A 24,556-nucleotide genomic window follows, 5' to 3' on the forward strand; every position below is an offset into this window, starting at 1 on the left:
TGGCTGAGCAACCTGTTGGGAAGTGGGTGTTGTTGGCGTCCCTCCCCTCCGCCTTTCAGCAGCACCCAGCTCTCCCATTCATCCGAGGGCTCGTTTGCCTCAAATGACAGCCCTCTTTTGTGTCAGCCTAATTTGTTTATCTGCTGCGTGCAGCTCGCCCCGCTTCCTCTTTTCTATCCTGCTTCCCTCCGGCTCTCTCTGTCTCTCTGTGCTCTCCTCCTTCTCTCCTTCCCTTGCCTGTCTCTAAAATCTGCTTCTCATGCTAGAGGCCTACATGGCAGCTCGCCTCCTGCCCTACATTATCACCCCTCGGCCGGAGCCCACTACTTGCTGCTGCCCCGCCAGCCCTTCCCAGGCACTGCCAAGCAGGCGCAACTTCTGAGAAGAAAAAAAGGTATTTACCCCCCCACCGGTGGCTCCCGGGGCGGCGAGGACATGGCGGCGGGGCTGTTATTTGTAACCCTTTAGTAAGTTTGCGATAGTGGGGGTTATTTAGCAGTTCTGAGGGAGTTTAGTCAGCCCCGGGTGGGGAGGGGGTGTGACCGCCGTGTGCAGACATGTCCCCCTAATGCTGGAGCTGACTATGTGGCCCTTGTTTGCACGGGAGCAGCCGGGCAACTCGCTTTTTGGGTCATTTTAACGAAAATGAGCCGTTTTAGGGCGACCTGCACTATATTATATATATATATATAAATGGGAGAGCTCTTAGTGTTATGGAGTTTTGCTGACAGTATAGGGTTTATATACATTATTTGTAAATGTACATTATGTTTATGTATGTTGCGTGTGTGTGTACATGTATGTGTGTATTTTGTAGGGTTGTGTACGTGTGTCGTTTCCTCGGTTTATTGGTGTGTTGTGTTGAAGACGCCCTGCTTTAGTATTGATGTTCTGTTCTTCTGCTTTTTTTTTTTATTGTGCTTTATTATTTAAACTTTTAGCACATTATTATTATTATTATTATTATTATTACTTTTTTTCATGTATCCATGAAAACATTTTTTTTTTTTTTCTTCGCAATAGTGATCTGATAGATGAAAATACATCTGCCTTTCAGCGAGATGTGCTTAATTAAAATATACCAACTTGCATAGAGCGGCGTACGTCATAAACACACTATGTTTACCGTGGCTTACTGGTAAACTAGTTTAAATCCCCACGCGTTTCATGTCATTTTCCTGGAACACGGATGAAGCCGCCTGATACCCCCCGACAGATTTACCTACGTATTGTGTATATTTGCAGCTCACATATATTCGATCTCGTATGTTTTTATACTGCCTTAAAGCTGCTGTCCCACTTGGGCAAAGCATTAATTCAGCTCCCTAGTATGTTATGCAAATAAACCTTTGCGGGTCTGTGTTTTTAGTCCTGGCTCTGGTGTGTTAATCGCATCAAACACAAACTCTTCCAGTTGCTATAGCAATAACCTATCAGTGCCTGCCACTCTGTCACATGACTATTAAGCGTTCCTGGAAAAATTATGAATGAGGCAAACATTTACGTAGTTAAACGACGGTTTCTGGGAATGGCGTTTCTAATATAGCATTTGGTTACAGGAGTAGAAAAAAAACCTTTTAAAGGGGTGCTAGTCTTTTTTTTCTGATAAGACAACACCCCGTTGTACACCTCTGTGGAATATGATGGCGCTATATAAATTAATAAATATAATAGTACCCAGCTCAAAAACAACTTTTCCGCCTTTGGGCAATGTATATCCCTCATCAGATCCGAAGACCCCGCTACACTTGACGTTCTTTGAATCACTTACTTTGCGCTTGAGTTACTTTCGTTTATATTTGCCATAATTTTTTTTTATTTTTTTTGTACTGAGCGTTGCTATTTTCCCTTTTATCTTCCTGTTTTTTTTTCTTCTTCCCTACCGCCCTTTTATTCTTTTCAGAAGTGATTGATGGCGACATGCCAAAGAATGTATATTTCCATGAGTGTGCAGCAAAGCCCGGCCCCTTGTTGTATGTTTAGGGCTCGGTGTGACAAATAGAAGACCGACAAAAGGCTGTCGTTCCGCGACAATAACCGACGTCGCTGCTTAATTGTTTTTACAATGGGTGGTGGTTTTTAAGGAACAACATAAATGTCCCGAAATAAAGGGATTTTTTTTAATCTCCCTTGAAAGTGTGTCGTGTTGTCATTTGATTGATAAGTCCCGAGGCGAGCCAGTGAGGGGTTGTCTAATTGTAAAGGCGTACATGAAAATGTATTGAATAATATTCACAATATATTATAGCTCAGGGAATTTTACAATCCCAAAGTATTTACACCAAAAACCTACGTTACCTAAAATATTACCCAAAATCAGATTATTTTTTTTATAATACGGGATCAGCCTCATGAGAATTAATGATCACTTTTTCTGCAAATGAATTTTCTATAGAGAAATAGTATTTTTCTGTAATTTTCCTTCTAGAAATATTTTCTTTGTCAATGTTTCCATTCCACAAATAATACAAATAAATGAAGTTTTATTCAGTTAGGTTATTGCTATAAACAATTAGGTTTGTACTGTGTTTTAGAGGATTGCTCTTATGCATGCGTTACATTTTTGCCCCCAAAATAATCAAATTAAATATATATATATATATATATATATATATATAAAAAAATATTAACACAGTTCAAAGATATATTCTGAGCCTGGAAAGCGGATCTGCCTGCTGTTCGTGCAATTAAGAATTGTTTGAGTGCCGGGGAAGCCACAACGTGTGTGTGGTTTTTGTGAAGATAAAGGTGAGAGAGTCTCGATTTGCACTTTATATTCTTTTATCTTTTACGCGTGATGGTCACGGCCGACCCTAGGGTTTCCGTAGCCTTAGCGGACCATGTCTACGACACCTGCGCTTGCTTCCTATCCTAGTGGGGATCCTAAGGGTAACCCCACTGGCTTAATGCCGTAAATTGCTGATAAGGAGGGGCCGGCCCTGGTTACAGGGTTTGGAACAAACAGGTCTGAGCGTGTGTGTGTGTGTGTAGTAGTTAAGTAGCTTGTAAAGTAGAGAGAAGATCGGTACATCTTGGTACAACACTGATAGGATGCCATTAATTGCCAGCAGTGATATCCCCGAATTCTCACTAAACATGTATCTAAATACACAACTCCGCACATTTTAACCATGGGGCAAGTGTATAGAAATGGACATTTTCCTCACGCTATAGTTGCCTGCCTTCCACCGCAATGTATGCAGAAGTAAATGATGGTCTACAGAGGAAGTAGCTCAGTTCCTCTTCCTTTTCATTTCTACGCTTCGACTTAACAATCCGCAAGAATCAGTTGGTTCTGTGCACGCTGTGACCTTTCCTAGAGTCTGTTGTGATTCTTGATACTGTCTGTTCCCAATTTTTATTTACAAAGCTCTCTTCTTTCGTAAGCACTGCGCAAGCCGTAACCATGCGAGGCGGTAGAAACGTACGCTGGCTTACCTATATTAAATATTGATGAGGTTAAGGGCCCTGCTGGAGAGATTGTCGCCCCTGTGCTCATAGTTAAATTGCCTTTTTTATGGGGGGAAAAGACTCAAGTTTAAAAAAAAAAAATTAGATTCACAGCTCCAAAAAAGAAAATAATTCAAACTAACATGTTTTATGTACAGTTTCATTCATGACCCCCAGGATTAGCGAAGTATACTTAGAATATAATACCACCCTACATGCATGCTGTATGGACTAAAAGTTCCTTACTGCCCGTTCAGTAGAGCAGGCCCTTCCTACGTATCCTGCCTCACTTTGACATCGCTTCTTTTAACCCCTTAAAAACAACGGGCTGTCCTTAAACCCATTAAAGACAATGCATTGTGAGCCCGTACATGTACATGGGTTAAAATGAAAGACAATGCATAATGTATTTCTCACTTTAAATATCCTGACACGTTGCTCACCATTTTAATATACCATATGCCAGCACCTGTTCCCGAATCTCCTTGTGCAGATTGCGGCACGGCTAAATTTCTTTAGCGCGGATCTCCAGTCGAGAAATCCACACGTGTAAATATTAATCATTACTGCAGAACAGTCAGATGAAGCCTTTGTAGGGTTTCTAGCAGGTGGGAAAGATAGCGACACGTGTGTACATGTGGTGAGATAATGAGAATTGGCACAGGCTATAAACTGGAAAAGAAACCTACGCTGTTATAAGCGGTTTATAATTATTACTTTCTAAGATGAGTTAAGGCCTGTCAATCTCACCTAAGAAGATATAATATTAAAGTACTGAGTGAGTACTTAAAAGTCACTTCAGGAGAAGCTGCAGCTCTTGCCCCGCCCTCAAGCTCCAATGATTCTTGCCGCTGATTGGCTGCTAAAGGCAGCCAGTCAGTTGCAGGAAAGCCCCCCCCTCATTAAAACCAAAGGGAGCATTCTCCACATATGTGTGTGTGGGGTCTTATTAGACAACCTCTGGCCCCAACCCCCTCGTGTATTCACAAGGCAGCTCTTGAATCTGGTAGTAAATGTACCATATGGGGGATTCTGCTTTCGGCTATCGTATGCATCAGAGTACATGTGATGGCTGGAGTGTCCTTTTACTTTCCAACAGTAAATGCTGGACAACGTGCGTGGTAACAAATGGCGGGATTTAAATTACTGATCCTTTACTGATACCCAATGCTATGTCTCTAACTACAACATTCACATTGTAAGGCAATCCAAAAGGAAAAACCTGTTTGTGTCGCCATAACCCTATTTCCTCATAGACACAGTTGACCTTTTTTTTTCTTCCTCGGCCTCTTGGGATCTGTTATTATTTGCTTAGCATCCTAGCGCCGATTTATTCTGTACATACGGACAAATGCAGACCCTCATACTGCAGGAAAACTGACATCCTCGCTGTTCGTACAATCCAGCGCCAACCGCAAATGTTTATTCTATAATGCCTGAGAGCGTTAAAAACAAAACAAAAAAAAACAAAAAACATAACAATCCAGTCTGTTCATTAGAAGGCACACAATTCCACTAAAGCTCTACCAGTGGCCCTTGAAATCTCTTAACAACACATCTGGGTAATTTACTACTTAATCCCAAGGAAACGGGGTCTTTTGAATTAACCCTTTAACCCTGCTAATGATTACTCTGTGTATATATAATATATATATAATATGTATATAACACTGCATGCCGTCCAAGGTATATATTATTGTATTGTGCCTGTGTTTATATACACACGCTAATTCAGAAACCTCGCATGCAGTTTCCACCTTCTATCTATGGAAAGGCATTGTATTTGTTCATTTTTACCCGCAGAATATTGGCTGACATGTGGGCCTGGCACCTTAAAGTGGCCTCTGGTTAAACAAAGGAAACAACTGCCACATTTTTATGGGGTTCCTGCCCTTTTTGATGTTTTTTTTTCCCCCCTTCACTTTGCTATAATGAGACGGAGGGGGGGGGGGTGTAAAAGGTTGTACGTCGTACCAACCTACTCCTTCCGAACAGTTACATTACTGTGTGACCACGGCTTGCACTGACAGCCAGTCCAGTAATGCCGTTACTAATAACATTTTTCAAATGTGCAGAATAACCTGAAAAGTATCTTCTTTAATGCGTGCAGCTAGTCTAAGAATTTGTGAATAAGAAATAAAATGCAGAGAATAGCCATCTTGTTCTCTTGCAGCTGGGATACTGAGACTTTTAAATTTGATAAAGCCCTGTGATCATTTATTTTTTGTTATAATATTGCTTTTAAAGTGTTATGAACAATAATCAGGTGACCTCATCGACCTTGCAGTTCATACATAATTTTTTACAAGGAGTTTAATACCTGTCCATTATTTTATGAGATCTTGTTCTTCCATGTCTGGTCTGTGTGTGTGTGTGTGTGTGTGTGTGTGTGTATGTATGTGTATGTATATATATATATATATATATATATATATATAATATATATACTGCCAGTCGGGTAATTAAGCCCCATTTATTTGGGTAGATTTGCCCATTAATAATGTTTCTTAAAGAAATCGCCTATTTAGAGATGAAAAGCTTCTTTTGAATTGATGTTATACTGATTTTTCCTGAAGACGGCACATAGTGTTGAGCAGAGAGCCGCGTCCCCGGGATCTGTAATCTGTGATCCGGTGTTGCCGAGAGTGCTTATTGGCCGTAATGTAACTCGAAGCTGGCTCATGCACCTGCCGGTATCCGCTTACCTATTCTCTTACATGTCTTATCTGTTAAGGCTTTACAAAGTCAACGCTTGAGTCAATGCTATCGTGTGGTTTCATATCGATATAATGGAAGACCTTTATTAGCGCTCGCAACACATTGATTGCAGCAGCAAAGTCCGCTTTATTAATGCCTCCTGTGTATGTACATAAATAGAATATATATATATGCATACCTTTTAATAATGTATTTTCCACTATAAGTACTGACGTACGTGTGTAATTTTTTTTTTTTTGTTTTGCAAGTATTTTTTCCATGCTGCCTTTATGCGGCTTTTATCTGTCAGGCTATGATATATATTTTGCACTAATCTGATTATTGGGATGCTGGAAAGCAGATAATTACCATTCATATTGTAATAAAGCCAAAGGGGGAAAAATCCTCCTGATTATATTGTGTGACAGGTGGAAAACATTTGGTGCGTTATAAATAAGCTAATAATGATCAATTTGAGAGTTAATGTTTTTTTTTTTTTTAACCAGGAACAGGGATGTTTGCGGCGTTGTGCAAGAGATTTGTTCTCGTCCCTTCTAGCTCTCCTGAAAGATAAATGTAGTATTTCGGTACCGATTAGAATTGTATTTAATGGCAAAATCGTTAAGGTTGTAACTTTTATTATTGACTAATCAATTATTCGTTTTCATTTAGGTCAGATGTAAAAAAAAAAAAATATTTATTTGATTTTTTAATATTAAAGTAAACCCCGTCCCAACACACGTCTGAGAGTAGTTTTATTGAGGGGTTGTGGTGCCCGTATTTTGTCCTCAAGGACCTGCGAAGCAAACAGTGATCATTGTGTCTTGTTAGTTCCACAAAGAACTAGAATTGTTTAACATATAGCTAAAAAACAGCCCCCCACTTTCAGGTAAAACCACAGCTTGCAACTTGGTCTTGATTTACTGTCAGTGTAGTGGGAGCCAGGAAAATAAATATACAAGCAATTATATGTCCTATTTTATTTCATTTTTCATTACCTTCTTTTTTTTTGGTGCCTTCTTTCATGAGCGCTCTTAAGAAATAATAAGGTTTTTCACATTGGAAGCGGTTCTCGGTTTTAAGGCAGATACAGATATGGAATTTCTTCTTGAAATATTTGTTTTGCTTTAAACTATCGTACGCTTTGGTATCGCTTCGTGCCTTGCCTGCTTGAATGTCACCCATCTTGCAGTACGTGCTGCTTGAATTTAATAATACGTAAATAAACATAGAACCCGAGACTTTGATGGCAGATAAGAACTACTCGGCCCATCTAGTCACTTTCCTTCACCTGGTCCCAGAGTGAGGATAGCGTCATGTCTATCCCATGCATGTTCAGATTCCCTCAATGTAAGCCTTTACCCCTTCCGATGTGAGGCTCTTCCATGTACCTGCCACCCTCTCAGTAAAGTAGAACTTTATCACATTACACCTAGACCTCTGGCCCTCTGGTTTTAGACCATGACCTCTTGTTCTAACACTTCCCCTTCTTTGAAATAAACTTGCCTCCTGTACTTTGTTAAATGCCTCTAAGTATTTACAATCTTCACATCTCCTCTTTCTCTTCTTTCCTCCAAGCTAATACATATTAAGTCGTTCCTGATAGCTTTCATCCTGCAAACCATTCACCGCTTTGGAAGCCCAAAATGAGCTCAATACAGTTGTGGAGATGGGGTCTCGAGACCTGTACAAAATAGCAGAACCATCTCTATTCATGTTCCACCTACTCTTGTTGCAGTCGTCTTATGGAAACGATAAAAATGACCCCGTAGCACATTGCTCAGTGAGACCCCTTCCACAAACCTTTTGTGATGTACTTGACATGGTAAATTACAGAGATCCGGAGTCCACGGAACCGCTATGACTCGGGTTATCTATTATTATTCCAGGATGGGAAGATGACTGATGTGTTAGCGCTCCTTGAGTGATTTCGAGAGCTCGATGGAGCAGCAGTGATGTCATACAAAGTGAAGGGGTTTGCAAAGATCGACGGGTCCTTGTTCCTTAGCTGTAAACCTGGTTATGGGGGTTTTGTATCGAGGTCTTTTGAATGTAGTAGGTTTGTATGGCAAAGCAAACCAAGAGGAGTTTTTCTGTTGCACGACCTATCGCGCTACAGTATTTGCAGTGCCCTTTCCATTGAAATTTCTGTTTTCTTAACAACACTATAATCATAATTGCTAATTACGTAATATTGCTCCTTGCATAAGTAACAAGAAGGGACCCTTTACCGATGACGATGAAGGCTCCCTCTTTGCTTGAGATTTGGATGCAGCTGTGAAGGTTCAGTCCGTTTTCAGTGTTAATTTTAGCACTTTTCTGTTTGCTTGGTACAGTGTTGTCTTGTTACACGTTTTACAGGTTCACGTAGGGCTCCAGGGCAGGGAGGGTGACCGCAGGCCCCCAGATCAAACTTGTGACCGCAGCCTGCAATTAGCATGCCAAAGGTGTGAGACACGCCAGTCAGCAGCCGCATTCCGTAGGGGCGTGATGGGGACCTCTTCTACAACACGGCATGGCTTGCTTCCAGATTCAAGGGTCTGGGGTTTCTTGCATAATGGTTTTAGGTTAGACTTTCATTTTGTGCTTTACTGGACTTTGCTGAGCTATTTACTTAATTCCGCGTGTTTAACGCAAAGCATCATAAGCATAGGTCATGTTTATTTAGCGTGTTTCCCAATTCTTGTGATACTAACCAGAAAACCCAGCAGGATGGAGACTTTTCCCCCTATAATGGAACAAGAGCGCTGATGCTCTCATGCGAGGACACACCATAGGACATGCTATGGGCCGGCCGGCTGGCTGTTCTTGGTGGATGCATCTCAAATCTCTTTTGTTAATAATCTGAAAACCCACCCTGAACTCAACCGACAAGTGTCCAAAAAGTGTCCTTGTTATGTTCACACCACCGTCGCTCTGCCTGTCTGCATGGCAAGAGTTCTTTAGTCTCACCCCTTTGGTAAGGTCCTTATGTGATTACTTCCTAGCTACATGATCATCTAGGGGTTTACTATTAATGGCGATGTGCTAAATATTGCTATTATTTTCCGTATTGTCAATGTACTTGCCTATATACCTTGTGTTTAATTTGGCGTGCGGTTTGCCCCCGGGGATCTTGTCATTTTATCATTCCATCTTGCTGTGATCATTGCTCTGACACTAGTAGGCACTGGTATTGCATTAGTTCTACATAGTTGACTTAGTTATACAACTCGGCCTCTTGAGGAAAATAGTTCTGTAATTAAAATGAAGAAAAAAAAAAATGACAACCCTTAACTCCCTTCCGGAGGTGATGGGAATTGTGGGAGTTACATTGCAACACCGAGGTAAGAAGTTTTTTTGTTTTTTGCTGCAGGCTCTGCTCGGTTCTGCTTTTATTAACAACGCTTTCCTTTTTCCGCCTCGTATTTTAAGGCAACCACTGCTGACCGGGGCATAGAGGTAATTGTGATTAAAGACCCGGTCAGACATGGAGTGATCAGGAATGGTGTCGTCGGGATTTATAGGTCTTCCTTCCTCCCCGTTTCATCTGCTTTGTGAAACAAAGGCACGTGTTGAAACATTTGAGGATCTGATGGTTTGAGCCACAGCTGCGGTGTGCTATAAATGTGCTATCGGGTTTTAGTTATTCTAGATGGGCAGTTGTTATGGAGTAAACATGTTGGAGGGGCTTATTGGCTCCCCTCTTTTGGCTTTTATTGCCAAAGCTTGCGATGCTAATAAAACATGAATTGTTTGATAATGAGCATCTCATGGACGGTATTAAAAGCCAAGTGGTTCACATGAGGAAATAGACATTAATATTTTAGAGCTTCTTGATCCAAGGAGAAATCTAATTTGCCTTTTGGAATAAAGAAGTATTTTTCCCCTAAGTGGCAAAATCAGCAAAATTGCTTAATTGTTTATTTGCTGCCTTTTGGATCAAAAGCAGGAAGATTAGGTAGAAGGGTTGAATTTGATGGACGTAGGTCTTTTTTCAACCTAAATGACTGTTACCAGGTTACATCTGTTTATTTATTCAGTACAGCTAGCCGTCGCATAATGTCCACTCCACAGGACGTATAACGTTAAGCACACACCATACGCAGCACGCGTGTCCACACAGTCCCGCTTACTTCTCGCGATATATCCACTGTATACTAGGCTTATGGGACCACGGACATAAATGCGGTCGGATGTTACCCGAATAGACTCTATACTGCGGCTAGCTGTATATGTATTTCTGTACAGAGAGGCTGTACCTAATGCCATATACACGTAAGCTCTGATTACAAAGCAACAGACACCGCTCCTGCGCTTGGCATACAATCTTTACGATCGGGGGGGTTTGCTAGAACAGTTTGTTACCGCGACAATAACTTCCTAGCACCTTAAAGGTCTGGCTTTTAAATTGTACGGAGGTTAACAATGATGGCGGGGAATGTAGTCAAGTGGGTTGGTTAAGCCTGCCAGTAACAAGGTTTGTTATCATACACAATAGATTACCATTTTTGGGGGGGATCCAAGTCATCCTTCAAGGGCCTGCACACACCAACAAATGCTTGTGGCAGAGGTCTTCAGATCTCCAAGTAGCCAAGAGGGTACCTGGACTCCTGCCCCACCTTCCCCTGGCCAGCCCTCCCTTGAGCAATTGAAAATTCAGTCTGCTTCGGTAATAATAAGCGCTTCATGGGGAAGGGGTTTCTAGTCGTAGTTGTTGGTGCACACAGTTTGGGTGCTGCATAGAGCAAACACTTTGCTTGTTGATCTTCCTTGATTGATGTAATGTCATTCGTAAACCGACTCTACTCATTATAAAGGGGGAAATTGATGGTTCTGTGAGGGGACCTTCCATTTAAAATGCACGGAGGAGCTTTTGATGTAGCTTCTCTCCTTCATCGGGTTCTAATAGCTGACGAAAGCACAGACAGGGATGTGGGGGAGGTTTCTCTTATGCATTCTTGAATTTAGCCACAGTCTCCTATGATCCCGGTCTGTCCTTTCATGTTGGGATATGTAGAGCGCCATCTCTTATTTTCTTAAGTTCAGCCCGTGTAAATTACATTTCAAATGTAAGCGCTTTGTCACTTTTAATTAAGTGGGCACTGTATATCATTGTTATAAATTGACCACTTGAAAGAGGGTGGCTGTGTGTTCTGCGGTTAATTGCAGAATTTGATAAACCAGGGAAACATCCTAAGTGTCCGATATAGTGTAGTATGACGAAGTGGCACGCAGTCTGCCATGTGTAGTAACTTCATAATAGCTTCTTTGACCTCATTTCTGTAGAAAAGGAAATGGTTCCTCGCTTTCAAAAGCTGTTGGTCATGTGGCTTGTTATACATTGGTTTGGTGTGACAAGGATCCAACCTTCACTCTTTAGTACCATAATTCGTTCATGGCTCTGGAGATGCCTGTGTTGGCATGAAAGAAACCATGAATTAGTTTTAGCTGTCGTGCGTGAAGCCACACAAATTAAAGCCACCGTACATTTTCTCCTCAGGGATCCTTGAAACAAGTTTGTTTATTAATTATTTTAGCTTTATCCCAGTGATGGCAGATGTTGGTATCAGTGGATATCAATGCAATGTATTCTTTCTATATTGGTTCAGTATTAAGCAAAGCAGCACCTGGTCTTTCTCCTCGACAGGTCAACATTCTGGCATGGCCGCCCTTAGGCAGAGGCAAGTGACGCTCCTACCCTAAGTCTTGCAACTGCGAGGGTTGCTGCTCTCCATGCTCCTGGTCTCTTCAAGTCTCAGTGAAGGGGATCATTGGGATATGATGTCATCTCCTAGCACTTTGCCACTCAGATCTGTAGAGACCCCGCCAGAAAGCGAGAGGTCTGCCTGTCTCTTCTTAAAGCAAATGGTCCCCACAATTTCTTTTCGACCTCGGTCCCACAGGTCCCGAGTGCAGCCTTGACTGCTGGCGACCTTGAAAGGTTTTAGCAGCTCTTCGGTTTTTCACATAAAAAACACTCCTCGTAGTAATCCTTGACCGAAGGGACATACCAAATTGGTTACATAAGTATGGATCTCGGGGTCGTTTGCCGCAGCAAAAAAAGCTAGTAGACATTAAAAAAAAAAAAAAAAAAAGTTTTTAATTCAGACACAAGCTTTGTCAGATGTCGGTAGCCTATATGTCAAATTAACACGTAGGGGTTTATTTATCCAAAGAAGAAATGTTGCCAATGCCCCATACTGAACTACATTAAATATTTATGGGAATTAACTACAATATTTGGCACGCACAGCAACAAATACAAGGTAAGAAGATACACAATTACACAGATACACAATATTACAGTGCAGAGATGGTGTGGCTGGATATACAGCTCAAGTGAATCTCGGTATGTGAAACAGGCTTTATATATCTCGCCCAATTAACTAATTCATTCTGCACCAAAAAGAAGAATGTGAGCTTTATTCCAGGTTTAGCGCGTGCGTATGTATGTATATAATATATATATATATATATATATTATATATAATCTTCCCTTGAAAACAATCCCATATGGATATATTATATTTTAAACAGTCTGCAAATTTCCTGACAAACGAATGCTTAGAAGGTTAACTCGTTACAGTGTACAAATTTAATTAAGTGCTTCATAGCGCATTTTAATCCTAACTCATAAATATTCTCACTGATATATCATTTACCATATATAATATTATTGATTTTCTTATACAAGAAAAATAAAGACTTAATTTTACTGCAAACTGCTGTTTCTGAAATACGTTGTGTATGCCCTGTCAGTTTATAGACTCAATATTATTATTATTTTTTTTTTTATTAAATCGATTGAAAAGTGATTATGTTTAGAGGAAATGATGGATTAGCTGATTCTATTATGTAAAAAATCTGGGTTTTTTTTTGTTTGCCTGCAGTATAGCTTCAGATAGTGTTTTTTTTTTTTTTTATATGATTTTGGGTGTACATATGTATGTCCAGAGTGGAATAAGACGGCGTTTTCATAGTAATGCAGTGGTGGTGTAGCTGGGAACTGATAACTGGCCAGGGCTCTGTGATTCGGCCACAAAAGTGATTTGTGATCTTTGGTGTTGGCCACCGCTTTATTGTGACTTCTACTTAGTATAAATAATAGAATGTCTTTCTACTTGGTCGTACGGTTATCGAGTTATTCCCTCTATAGTACTGCTGCACCTATTGGCGTGTTTATAATAGGAATATTCCTGATAATTAAGGGCTGAGGGCTCCTTTCTTACGAATTACCCTTTGGAGGATTTCCATGCAGGATACTAGTTTCTATAGAAATGCATCTAGTATTGAGATTTTAGAGAGACTTTGGGTAGATCGTTCAATTGACCTGCTCGAGTCCTCTCTTTTGTTGTCACCTAGACACGTTTTGGCTCTTCGAGGTAGATAGGGTAGACGTGTGGTAGCATTGTTTGTTTACTATGTGAATTGGGGATGAATGTTTTTTTTCTTTCTTTATAATTTCCAATCAAAATTGTTACTGATATCCATTTTTATTTTTTTAGCGGGGATCTGACGAGCTTCTCTCTTCTGGTATCGCTAACGGGCACTTTACCATGAGCCATTCCACTCCAGCTACAGGTACAGTGAGAGTCTCTGGGAGCCAGCATGCTGTGCTTTGCTGGTCTCCAACCAAAAACATTTCTGATTTCATTTTCCATATTTATTTTTTTTACTAGTTAAGTGTTCAAGGCAGGGTACGATGAAGCTCCTTTTCATGAGCTAGAGAAAAGCTTTGCTCAGCACGTTTTGACTCGTGTGTAGAATGCATGTGGGATATTAATCGGTGGCATGCAGGATCTCCATAGTGTTCGGTGCATTTGAAACTGCTTTGAGACACTTAGTTGTAGCCAGACTTAGTACTTACTGTTACCTCAATTGCCTATCTGTTTGTGCACATGTGCATATATATATATATATATATATGATGAAGAGCTACATGAAAACATTCTGCAGGGGCTTTTAATTGTATGTATGTTCAGTAAAGGGAAGTGACTAAAGCGTGATGAGTTTTTGCAGATCCCTTGTATAGCATTTTCCATTTAAATGGATCTCCATATTTATAGCTTGAAGAAAGATGAGAGAGAGGTGATGTGATGACATGAAACATTTATGTACTTAAAGTGTTTTAAACATACAGGGGTGGTGTTTATTTCAAAGGAAGGAGAGGTTATGCTTCTGTGGTTTAAGCTTATTTAAAGGAAAAAAATATTTAGCAAATGGAGAGATGTGCACCACCCAGGAGAGATAGGCCCCAGCCTGCAGTGCACCACCGGTAACCCAGGAGAGGTAGGCCCCAGTCTCTAGCGCACCACCAATAACCCAGGAGAGGTAGGCCCCAGCCTGCAGTGCACCACCGATAATCCAGGAGAGGTAGGCCCCAGCCTGCAGTGCACCACCGATAACCCAGGAGAGTTAGGCCCCAGCCTGCAGTGCACCACCGATAACCCAGGAGAAGTAGGCCCCAGCCTCTTGTGCACCACCGATAATCCAGGAGAGGTAGGCCCCAGCCTGCAGTGCACCACCGATAATCCAGGAGAGGTAGGCCCCAGTCTCTAGCGCACCACCGATAACCCAGGAGAGATAGGCCCCAGCCTGCAGTGCACCACCAATAACCCAGGAGAGGTAGGCCCCAGCCTCTTGTGCACCACCGATAATCCAGGAGAGGTAGGCCCCAGCCTCTTGTGCACCACCGATAATCCAGGAGAGGTAGGCCCCAGCCTGCAGTGCACCACCGATAACCCAGGAGAGTTAGGCCCCAGCCTGCAGTGCACCACCGATAACCCAGGAGAGATAGGCCCCAGCCTGCAGTGCACCACCGATAACCCAGGAGAAGTAGGCCCCAGCCTCTTGTGCACCACCGATAATCCAGGAGAGCATCTATTTAGGCTTTTAAGCTCTTACTTGATCTGGGAGGAGATATCTGTGGATGCTATGTGATCGAAAGCTTACCTGAAATGTTACTTTTCAGTAGTCTTTATGATTATAATAGCTACTATTCAATAGTAATGGCGTGAATAGATAGCTGAGCATCATGGTAGATGAAATTCAGGCGCTGTGACACATCTACTGTTTGACCAGCCCTGTCATTGCCGGTACAAAGAAACTGGGGTTCCTGTGAATCATAGGTATAGCAACCACTATGAACACTGAATTTGGATGTGTATAACGACCAAGGATGATGTTAAACATTTGAACGTAAATGGAAATATACAGTACGCAATGTGTATGTGTAGGGAAACACCCAAGTATCCTTGTGTACTACGTATAAGGAAGCCGCTTGCAGTAACACGTCTGGGGCCAATCCTTGCCCTCCTTCCTTAATCTTGCATGGTATGAACAGGCACATCCTATTGCTTCACATTAGTGCACAGTCCTCCGGTACGGCTATTGAGCACCATAATGCACCCTAATGCAACGCCATAAGTTCTTGCTTAACTTTCTTCTTTCTTAAGACGTGGTCTTGGACAGGTATTTAAGTTTTTACCTACCAAGTTGACTTCAGTTCCAATCTTTCACTCAGCTTGTGCCTCATGCGTGGTGTTAGATTTTTGTGAAAGGGTGCAGATTGAAGGACCGACTTCAAGGGGAGCGTGTTATTTGTGGCTCAGCCTTTTTTCAGTGCATGTCTGAACTTCCTAAGTTCACATCAGCCTAAGCGCTGTTGCTCCAGATTGATTGATACACCAACAGATCCCTTTGCATGGCTACATTTTAACCCATTAGGACTCGCTTCTAAATAACAAACACATTTACATAGGTAATGCGAATTTATGTGTATCTCTCGCTGAACCTTTTGTTAAGGCGTCTCTTAAAGAGAAACATGAAGTTGTATGCCCAACTATGGTGGGCCATGTTCAGTGTCATGACAGGAAGAAGAAACGTGTTGCAATGTTTAGATCGTAAAGGAAGATTTATTTTATTATGAAATTCGGCTAATTAGACAGTGGGGTATATTCTATAAACCAGGACTTTGCCGGTGAGGCCAGTATGTAGAATCCCTAATATCTCTGGGAACCACAAAGCGCCAGCCCCAGTAACCTTCTCCCACAAGAAGAGTTGAAACAGGGATTTATTTATGCATCTTTTTTTTAAAAAGCCTAGTAGGCTTGTGGAGCTGACATGTCCTTGTCATCTGCAAACGCCCAGTTTGGTGACAACACCCCTGTGGAATATTACACTGGAGCGAAATCAGCCCAGGCATGCAAGGCAACTACACAGAAAATAACGTTGTTAAATTTGACTTTGACAGCTGAAACTGCTTATATGATGTTAGCATTTTCAATAATTAAGTTCAGTAAAATGTATGCATTACAATGCTTTACTTGGATTCTTGCTCGATCCTTGTTCTTATTGGCTGGAACCGGAAGGATGGTTATAGATTTGTGCCCCTGGCGCAGTTAATGCTAGCTGTTAGGGTTAACATCGCTAAGTAACTATTTAAAAATGGTCACTTGTGGGAAAGTGTAAGGTTCATTTTAATAATACCTCACGTTTCTTGTAAGTAATGTAGCTAATGTATCGTGGGTGACTCTTCTTCTCTGAACTTTTTAAATTTACACATATGTCGTTCTGAACTATTGGGACAACTGGGACATAACTTCTTCTTTTCGACTATAAATATGTTTACTATATATCGTGAGTTTCTGGGGGCAGTCGGACTACAACTTCCATGATGCTCAGTCTGTCTAAGCATCATGAGACCTTCGCTTAACGTGATAACGTTTACTGAAAACACTTCGCCGTTTGTAATAATGCATCCTGTTGATCAGGCTGGTTGGTATTGTTAATTCTACAACCAGCCTGTAGCTGCTTATCTATGAGCATAACTATTGGTAGAAAAGTAGTCCAGTGGTTAGTCTATAATGTTTTACTTATGATTGCGCTTTTGTTTTTTCAGCTAATGGGAACGACAGCAAAAAGTTTAAAGGAGACCGTTCTCCCTGCTCTCCATCTCGGGTCCTCCATATCCGCAAGATTCCAAATGAGGTCACAGAGTCTGAGATCATCTCGTTAGGACTGCCTTTTGGAAAAGTTACCAATCTTTTGATGCTGAAAGGAAAAAGCCAGGTATGTTGATGAATGTTTCATCATGTAAGAGGCCAAAAAATATAGGAGACATTTTTTTCCTCTAATTATGTTTTTATTTTAATAGTTTAAGTCACATTTCCCCTCTCCCCTCTGATTAAGGTGATGCGCCATATCATGTGTCCCCTTAATAAAATAATACATAAATATCCTAGTCTTAAGCGATAGCGACATCTCACAAAATATGAATAATAGAAAAATATTTTTTTAGATCAAATGTATATTAATAATCAATTGTATAAGGAATACTATATGAGGTTAGCAGCTTATTAAATTGGTAAATATTACATCGCTAAATTGACAAATACATTAAGCGGAAAAAATCAATGCAGTGTTTATTAAATAAAGTTAATAAATGTGTAAGTACATAATTGAACATAAATGAAGCAACATGATTCTACCTGGATATATATATATATTATACACACACACAACTGGGGCTATCTTTTCTGATAATGACCAGGGATTGAAAGTGGTTACATTTTCTAGATCTTTGCCTTTTTTTCTTGGTTGGTATTGGGGTTACTCAGCTGTACAGTACAGTTATATCGACTTTTTTTGCTGGAGACAAGAGAGAAAAATTTGTATAAGTTAAAAAAAAAAACCCCACAAAGCTTAAAAAGAGAAAAAAAACAAAACCCTTCACACTACTATTTGTGTTACTGCTGCCAACTACCAGATATCCATTAAATGAACTATAAAAAAAAATGCCTGGTGTTATTAGCCATTAAACTAGCCATTAACTAAACGCTACAAGAAAAGATAGGAAAGCTTGTCTAGACATATTTCACCCTCACTTTTGACATGGTTTGGAAACCCTTGATGTGTTGGATGACGGAACGTGGTAGATTGCGTTCAATGTTTTTATTAATTGTAATGTTGTGGCAAGCCAAAACGATCCTATGTTTATGTGGAATAAATCCCTTTATTGTAGTGATACGTGGCTTAGTTAGTTTTGGTTTGGGTAGACTGGCAGACCAGTATGCAACCAGTAAAACTGAAATTGGTGCTGTGTTAAGACTCCCACTGGCTACAAGCTCTGAGGAAGCTAAGAAGATTGGCGCTGATACAGATCAGACTGTAACACAGCTGTATAATAATGTAATTCTTCCTGTGTGCCTAAGTTACTGCAAAATAATAACATATCGGGACAGGTTATTAGGATTTATGTTTATATTTCCAGGTTCTAAATATATTCCAATGTATGCCAGATTTGCATGTTTGGCTTATTGAGTATAGCTACATAAATTCTCTGAATGGAGCCATGTGGAGTATAGAAGTACCACCTAATTGGTTTGTGATGAGGAAAGGCTTCTTATTGTTGCTGTAAATTAACGCTCGTGTCTTTCTGGATCTCAGGCCTTCCTGGAAATGGCTTCTGAAGAAGCAGCTGTCACCATGGTGAACTACTACACCCCTGTCACTCCACATCTCCGCAGTCAGCCTGTGTACATTCAGTATTCCAATCACAGAGAGCTGAAGACAGACAACCTACCCAACCAAGCTGTAAGTATACACTGCATGTTTTCAGTTCAATTGTCTATGGGAAGCGTGGTTACCGGGACTGGTTTAATGCACACCAGGAAAAGTGAAACGGTTGAATCCATGAAAAGTTCCTTTTGTGGGAGAAACAGCACCTAAGTGTTTTCCATTTTGTTTAACCAACTAGACAAAAAATGAGACCCTTTTGATCAGTATTATCGGTATAATAGGTATGGTCACATGACTACATTCTAAGACACAGTATCTGAGAAAATATGAATTATTTGATTGCAGTGTTGGGTGACTCTCAGCTAACGAAGGTCTGGAGGTGAAAATAGCAGGTTTATTACAAAAACCTTTAAATGGCGTTTCAATTCTCTCTACCATAGGACAAATGGATACAGCTGTGTTGGTCTGAGAGACGTTTGAGTCTGTAGTAGATGATATCTTTTATTGGGCCAACAGAAAAAAGATGTAGTCATGTGATCGAAATTCTAGATCTGTAAGGAAACGAAAGATATGTATTTTTCCGATGAAGTGTCCGATGTTTTAGTGGCACTGTTTAATAATACCTTTTTTTTTTTTGGGCTCAGACACCTAATACAGCACTGTTATATGGTCTATTGATCTATTGGCTACATACAGCTCTCATGTTCATTTAAGACTAAAATACAGTGCAAACACTGGTAACTCCAGTGTTTAACCTCATAGTAATTTCACCCCTAGAGACCAGAGCTAGATGATGTGAAACCCTCCGGCTGTTGGTGAACTGCAAATCACATAACAGCAGAACTGAGCATCAAGGGATGCTCAGTTCATGGACAGTAGGAGGACCAAAGGTTGTGCCGTAGGCTCTGAGCAGGAGTAAGAGGTGCTCTGCTTCATGATGCAAAACTTTACAGATACAAAATGAGGCCTTGCATACAAGGATTCCACGGTACTTTACATGTTCTAAACTAACAAACCTGGCTATTACATGCGACTGAGCAATACACTTTGCAATATACAGCCTAGTTTTTCTCTGTTCTTTTCCTTGAATAACAGTCAACATCTGATACAGAATGGTAGATTGAAGGTGCCTTGTTGGGTGGCTGTTAAAGTGGCTGATGTTTCTGTCTGCCCTAGTACTCGATGACTGCTTCTGCCAGAGCTTACAGCTTGCATATGGTTACCAAGCTCACAAGCCTGATTAAAGCATTACTCCCTCATGATAAAGAACATTGTAGTAGGATCTAGGGGTATGGTTAACCATTTGACAATCAGTTGAGGAACTCATTACCCCCCCCACACACACACACAGTTGTAGGAATTCAGTCATTGAGGGTCCCAAATAATTACATGCTTTCTGTCTTGCTCAGGATGTTCAGAACATTGCAAGTGTTATGGTCATTGAAGACCAAGTCCTAGCACAAAGAAATATTATTGGTAATTTAAGTAAACTAATGCCATTGTGCTAATTGTATTATTTGAGAAAGTTTCCTTTAGTAACTGCAGGAGTTTGGCCACTTAGCCTGTGTAACAAGCCCTGTGCCAATGGAGAAGGTACAACTGGCTTCGATGCTGACCCCAACAAGGGAAAATGCGCAGTGCGGCCTTTTTTTTTTTAAGTGTCTATGTATGTTCACAGAATGAAATCTGGGAACTTCCCTTGGCTGGTACCCCATATGTTTCCCTCCGTTGTTGCTCCTTATAGCTAAGGAGGGAGGTTAGCCCCACACAACTTAAAACGGGGTGGGGAGTGGACAGGTTCAAATGCCGCTTACCTGCTCGGAGTGTATCCAGCCCTATTGCAAGCTCGCATGCCTGGTGGCCTCTCTTACACTTTGGGACCTGGTTGCCCTATTGCAAGCTTTAGTGACTGCTCGGCCCTTTTACGGCTTTGGGACCTTGTGGCCCTATTGCAAGCTTTAGCGCCTGGTAGCATGGCGCAGGATGATATGGAGCAGGGGTGAGCCTGTCTTTGGCTTTGTACTGGGCCCCGAGATTTCTGATGACAGCCTTGTACAAAGGGATTAATGAGCCTCCCCTCAATTAATTTGCCTTTGGGCAAATGCATCTGCTATACAACAGCACATATTAGTGTGCGATTAGTAACTGCCAGCTCCACTGCTGGCTTGAGCAAGAGTTTTAGGGGGTCTGAGACGCTCTGTGCACATGTATAGACAATGCTTCCATTGATTCCCACCAGTGAGACTATAGACTGTCTCTTCAAATATATTTACCCAATGGACTGGCAATCGGCTCTGATTTCTTGTGGGTTACCAAGTGTGTCAATTCTGTCAAGAGGTTGCCGCACTGCAAGTGAACCAGCAGCATTTCTCACAGGAAACGCTGCTTTAATCCACGAAAGACTTGGACAAGGCAACCAAAAAACTGGCTTTTGGACAAAATCCCATCTTAAATGTGGTTATTGCTCTCTTCCAGTGTTCTTTCTTAAATCCAAACACTTACATTTTAAACCCCCTTCCCCCACACATGGGAATATTTTGGAATAAATTCCAAAGTGTTTCTTTTCATGCTACTGTAAAGTTAATGATAAGCAGTTAACATACCTGTGCCTGTAGCAATTATACGTACGAACAGAAGGCACAAGTTTAAACACGATGAACATCTGCTTCTGGAGCTATCAGATTAAATACCTGTGCACTTTCTACAACCGGTCAGGAAGGGGGAGCCAAATGCTCTGCCATACTAGTCATCTACTATACCTGTGTTAGTGTGTTGTGGTAAGATGAGAAGAGATGAGAGAGATTGTCCAGTAAACTTCTTCTGTCACTCCATAAACACCAGGAATTTCTGTTGCCATCGGTTAAGGATTTCAGGCAGCTAAATCTTACTCCTTAAGACTGCTTAGGGATCACAGATTACTCGTCAGGCTTTGTGATGCTTACTGTCTGGAGTGCTTTACTTTACCGAGAGACTGGTAGATAAGTGCAACGGCCCGACACCGGAAGTGGTAGAGGCTAATACAGTGAGGGAATTTAAGCATGTATGGCATAGACCTAAAGACAAGACCATGGACTGATTAAGGTCTGAGTGTTTAAATCCGGTAAAACAGGCAGACGAGATGAGCCAAATGGTTCTTATCTTGTGTTTCCAATCCTATGTTTTATAGGGTTATACACAGTATGTGTTAATTCTGTTTTAGTCAAGCATAGGGGGACGGAGCTTTGTGTTTTGTCCTGAAACCAGTCTTGCTGTACGTACAAACATTGATATCTAGTTATTTCCTCGTTAATTATTTAATATTCTCAGTTGGTAGTTGGACCTTGCCGTGTCGCCGATGTAGGTATTAATTACTTTCAGACGTGTATACAAAGAAATGGACATGGAATTATACATAGTCTTTCATTTGTCAGAATGACTGGCTGGGTGACTAAGATTGAGCTGAAACGAGGGATCTTGGCACGCAGGGCAAGTTCAGAGGTCCCTCCCCAAGCCGGTGTCGCATCCTCTTCCATAAGGCACCCACAGGCAGTAAGGGTTAGATTGGTCCAAGGACACCTACATATAGCTAATAAATATGCAGCTGAGCAAGAACATCAGAGTATGCAAAAACTAGAACTGTTTTTAAAACAAAAACGGCACAGTAGTTTTAACCTGACCCTAAAAATAACACAAATTAGGGTAGATTCCGGCGCTGCGTAGAACAGGACCACGTTTAGGAGTTTTCCTGCTGTGGAGCACGCATTTGATCTCCTAGTGGAACGAGGCATTGCCTCTCTACACTTGGGAGGTGAAGATATTGTATTGTGAATATCCTTTCCTTTTGTATATTTTTGATGGGGTATTGCCTATCCTTTTCTGTATAGAGGTTTAATTCTAAATGTTTGTCGGAAATTCATGTGAAAATGTTTAACATTTCTTTGTATACTTTAAAACTACTTTAATACTTTAAAATATACACATCACCCACTAAAATGTGAGCATGAGGCCATCAACCTGCTGCTAATGGTTGGGTTGGAAGAGGTCTAGTTGAGGGCACTCTTAATCAGAAGGTTGGAAGCCACACTGTTCAAGTGCATGGTATTTGTGTAAATCCTTCCTATATCACCCGGAATTCTGACCTCAAGAACATCTTCTGGATGTTGTTTTGTTCTATGCATATCGAAAGATTGAAATATAAAATTTGAAGATGTTCGTTTCTTTGCATCTTGGGTTAGTGTACCTTTGATAATGCTAGACGTTTGTACCATGTGCTACTGAGAGGTATGCTCTATATGATATTCATGCCCTTCGGTGGAAATGTCTTTTTTTAAATTGTCCTCAGTAATACGTTGCATGTATTTGTTATTTTCTTATTCCAGAGAGCACAAGCTGCTTTGCAAGCTGTGAACTCCATCCAGTCAGGAGGCCCTGGAGTCGAAGGCATGGCACTCACAGGCCAGAGTCCAGTCCTCAGAATAATCGTGGAAAATCCCTTTTACCCTGTCACTTTGGAAGTACTGTATCAGGTAAGATTATAGACAGGCATAGAAAACCACAAAGGCAAACAGTCTAAGCTAAATCGTATTATTGCACTTGATTCCCCTCAACTCATTCAGACAGCTTTATACATGAGAGTATACAGGAGCTGAAACAAAAAAAAAACAAGGTAGTGTTTCATAGAATAATGAATTTATGCTGACCTCTCCCCAAATATAATGCCTATTCCTTCATGTTGTTAATCATGTGCTGATCATGCCCCTTTAAGCAGCTGTGTCATGTGATTACGTCAAAGCTTTTGCAATAGTAAATGACCATATACCATTGTATAGGGCCCGTCAATAAGATTATTGTGCAAGCATGGAGAAGGAATGCTTTGATATAGCCATATATATTTAGAAGTAGAAAAAAAAACGCAAACCGATTGTAAGGAAAACATGCATTGAAATAGCAGACCCTATCACTAGAGCTTCCTCTTGACTCACCTTTCTTAACTCTTAATCCAAAGAGGGCCCTTTCTTTCTCTTAACAGCCTATATAAGAAGTCTGGGAAATCACTCCCTAACTATCCTGTGTATGGTTGACTTGGGGGTATTTTATTCCACCATACAAATTCATCGTGGTAAAGACCCAGCAGGGACTAAACATTGTTATGATGGGATTTGTAAACCAGGTAGACGTAGTCCGAAGTGCCCATGCTAACCATTATACCAAAGTATTTAGGCATAGTTTCACAGTGTTGTGTTTAAAATCATATCGTATTGTTTGGTGTATGTTATAGATAAATGTTTGGTGTAATACTCATGAAAATTGTGCTGGGATCGGTTCAGCAGTTACAATTAAATAAACATGACCTTGTGGCAGGACCATACACCTACCTATGACATCATATCCAGGTCCAGACAGATAACACCAAATGCTTACCCTTATTGCCGGAGAGTATAAAAATGTAAAACGTGGCCATGTGTACGAGTTCTGATTTTCCACCTCAGTCCAGTCCTGGCCATATGAGATTACTTCTGTACAATGTGAGGTGATTACACGGGAGCTGTTCTTCAAAAACACAGATCTTAATCAATTTCACCACTCAGTGGGCTGCTCGAGGGAGAAACTCCCATAATCCCCTCTGCCTGCAAAAGGTATGGTTACGAGGCACCCAAACAGGTCTTAGTGTGTGCCTTTTGAGGAGAACATGGGCAGAACTACAGTGTAACACCTGTTGGAGGAGACATGAAATGTGTATGATCTGTGATTCTGAACTAGTCTGTGCGTCCTTCTATATTACAGATCTTCTCCAAGTTTGGAACTGTATTGAAGATAATCACGTTCACAAAGAACAACCAGTTCCAGGCCTTGCTCCAGTATGCTGATCCGTTAAATGCTCATCATGCCAAATCGGTAAGGACAGCACAGGTCTTGCACCTTTGCAATA

At 41.0% G+C, this 24,556-nt stretch overlaps 1 protein-coding gene across 2 annotated transcripts in view; it reads left to right on the top strand.

The window, feature by feature from the left end:
• The window catches only part of PTBP3 (polypyrimidine tract binding protein 3), a 71,399-nt gene that overhangs the window by 25,239 nt on the left and 21,604 nt on the right, over window positions 1-24,556 (top strand). The window contains exons 2-6 of one of the 2 annotated variants that reach the window (XM_053465839.1): window positions 13,635-13,710; window positions 17,030-17,199; window positions 18,577-18,723; window positions 23,007-23,153; window positions 24,412-24,522. In XM_053465839.1, coding sequence (XP_053321814.1) covers window positions 13,686-13,710; window positions 17,030-17,199; window positions 18,577-18,723; window positions 23,007-23,153; window positions 24,412-24,522 — 600 coding nt within the window. In that variant the 5' untranslated portion in view covers window positions 13,635-13,685. The remainder of the gene's footprint in view (window positions 1-13,634; window positions 13,711-17,029; window positions 17,200-18,576; window positions 18,724-23,006; window positions 23,154-24,411; window positions 24,523-24,556) is intronic. The other variant, XM_053465838.1, reaches the window with a different exon arrangement.

Source organism: Spea bombifrons, chromosome 1 (assembly GCF_027358695.1).
Source record: "Spea bombifrons isolate aSpeBom1 chromosome 1, aSpeBom1.2.pri, whole genome shotgun sequence".
NCBI lineage: Eukaryota > Metazoa > Chordata > Amphibia > Anura > Pelobatidae > Spea > Spea bombifrons.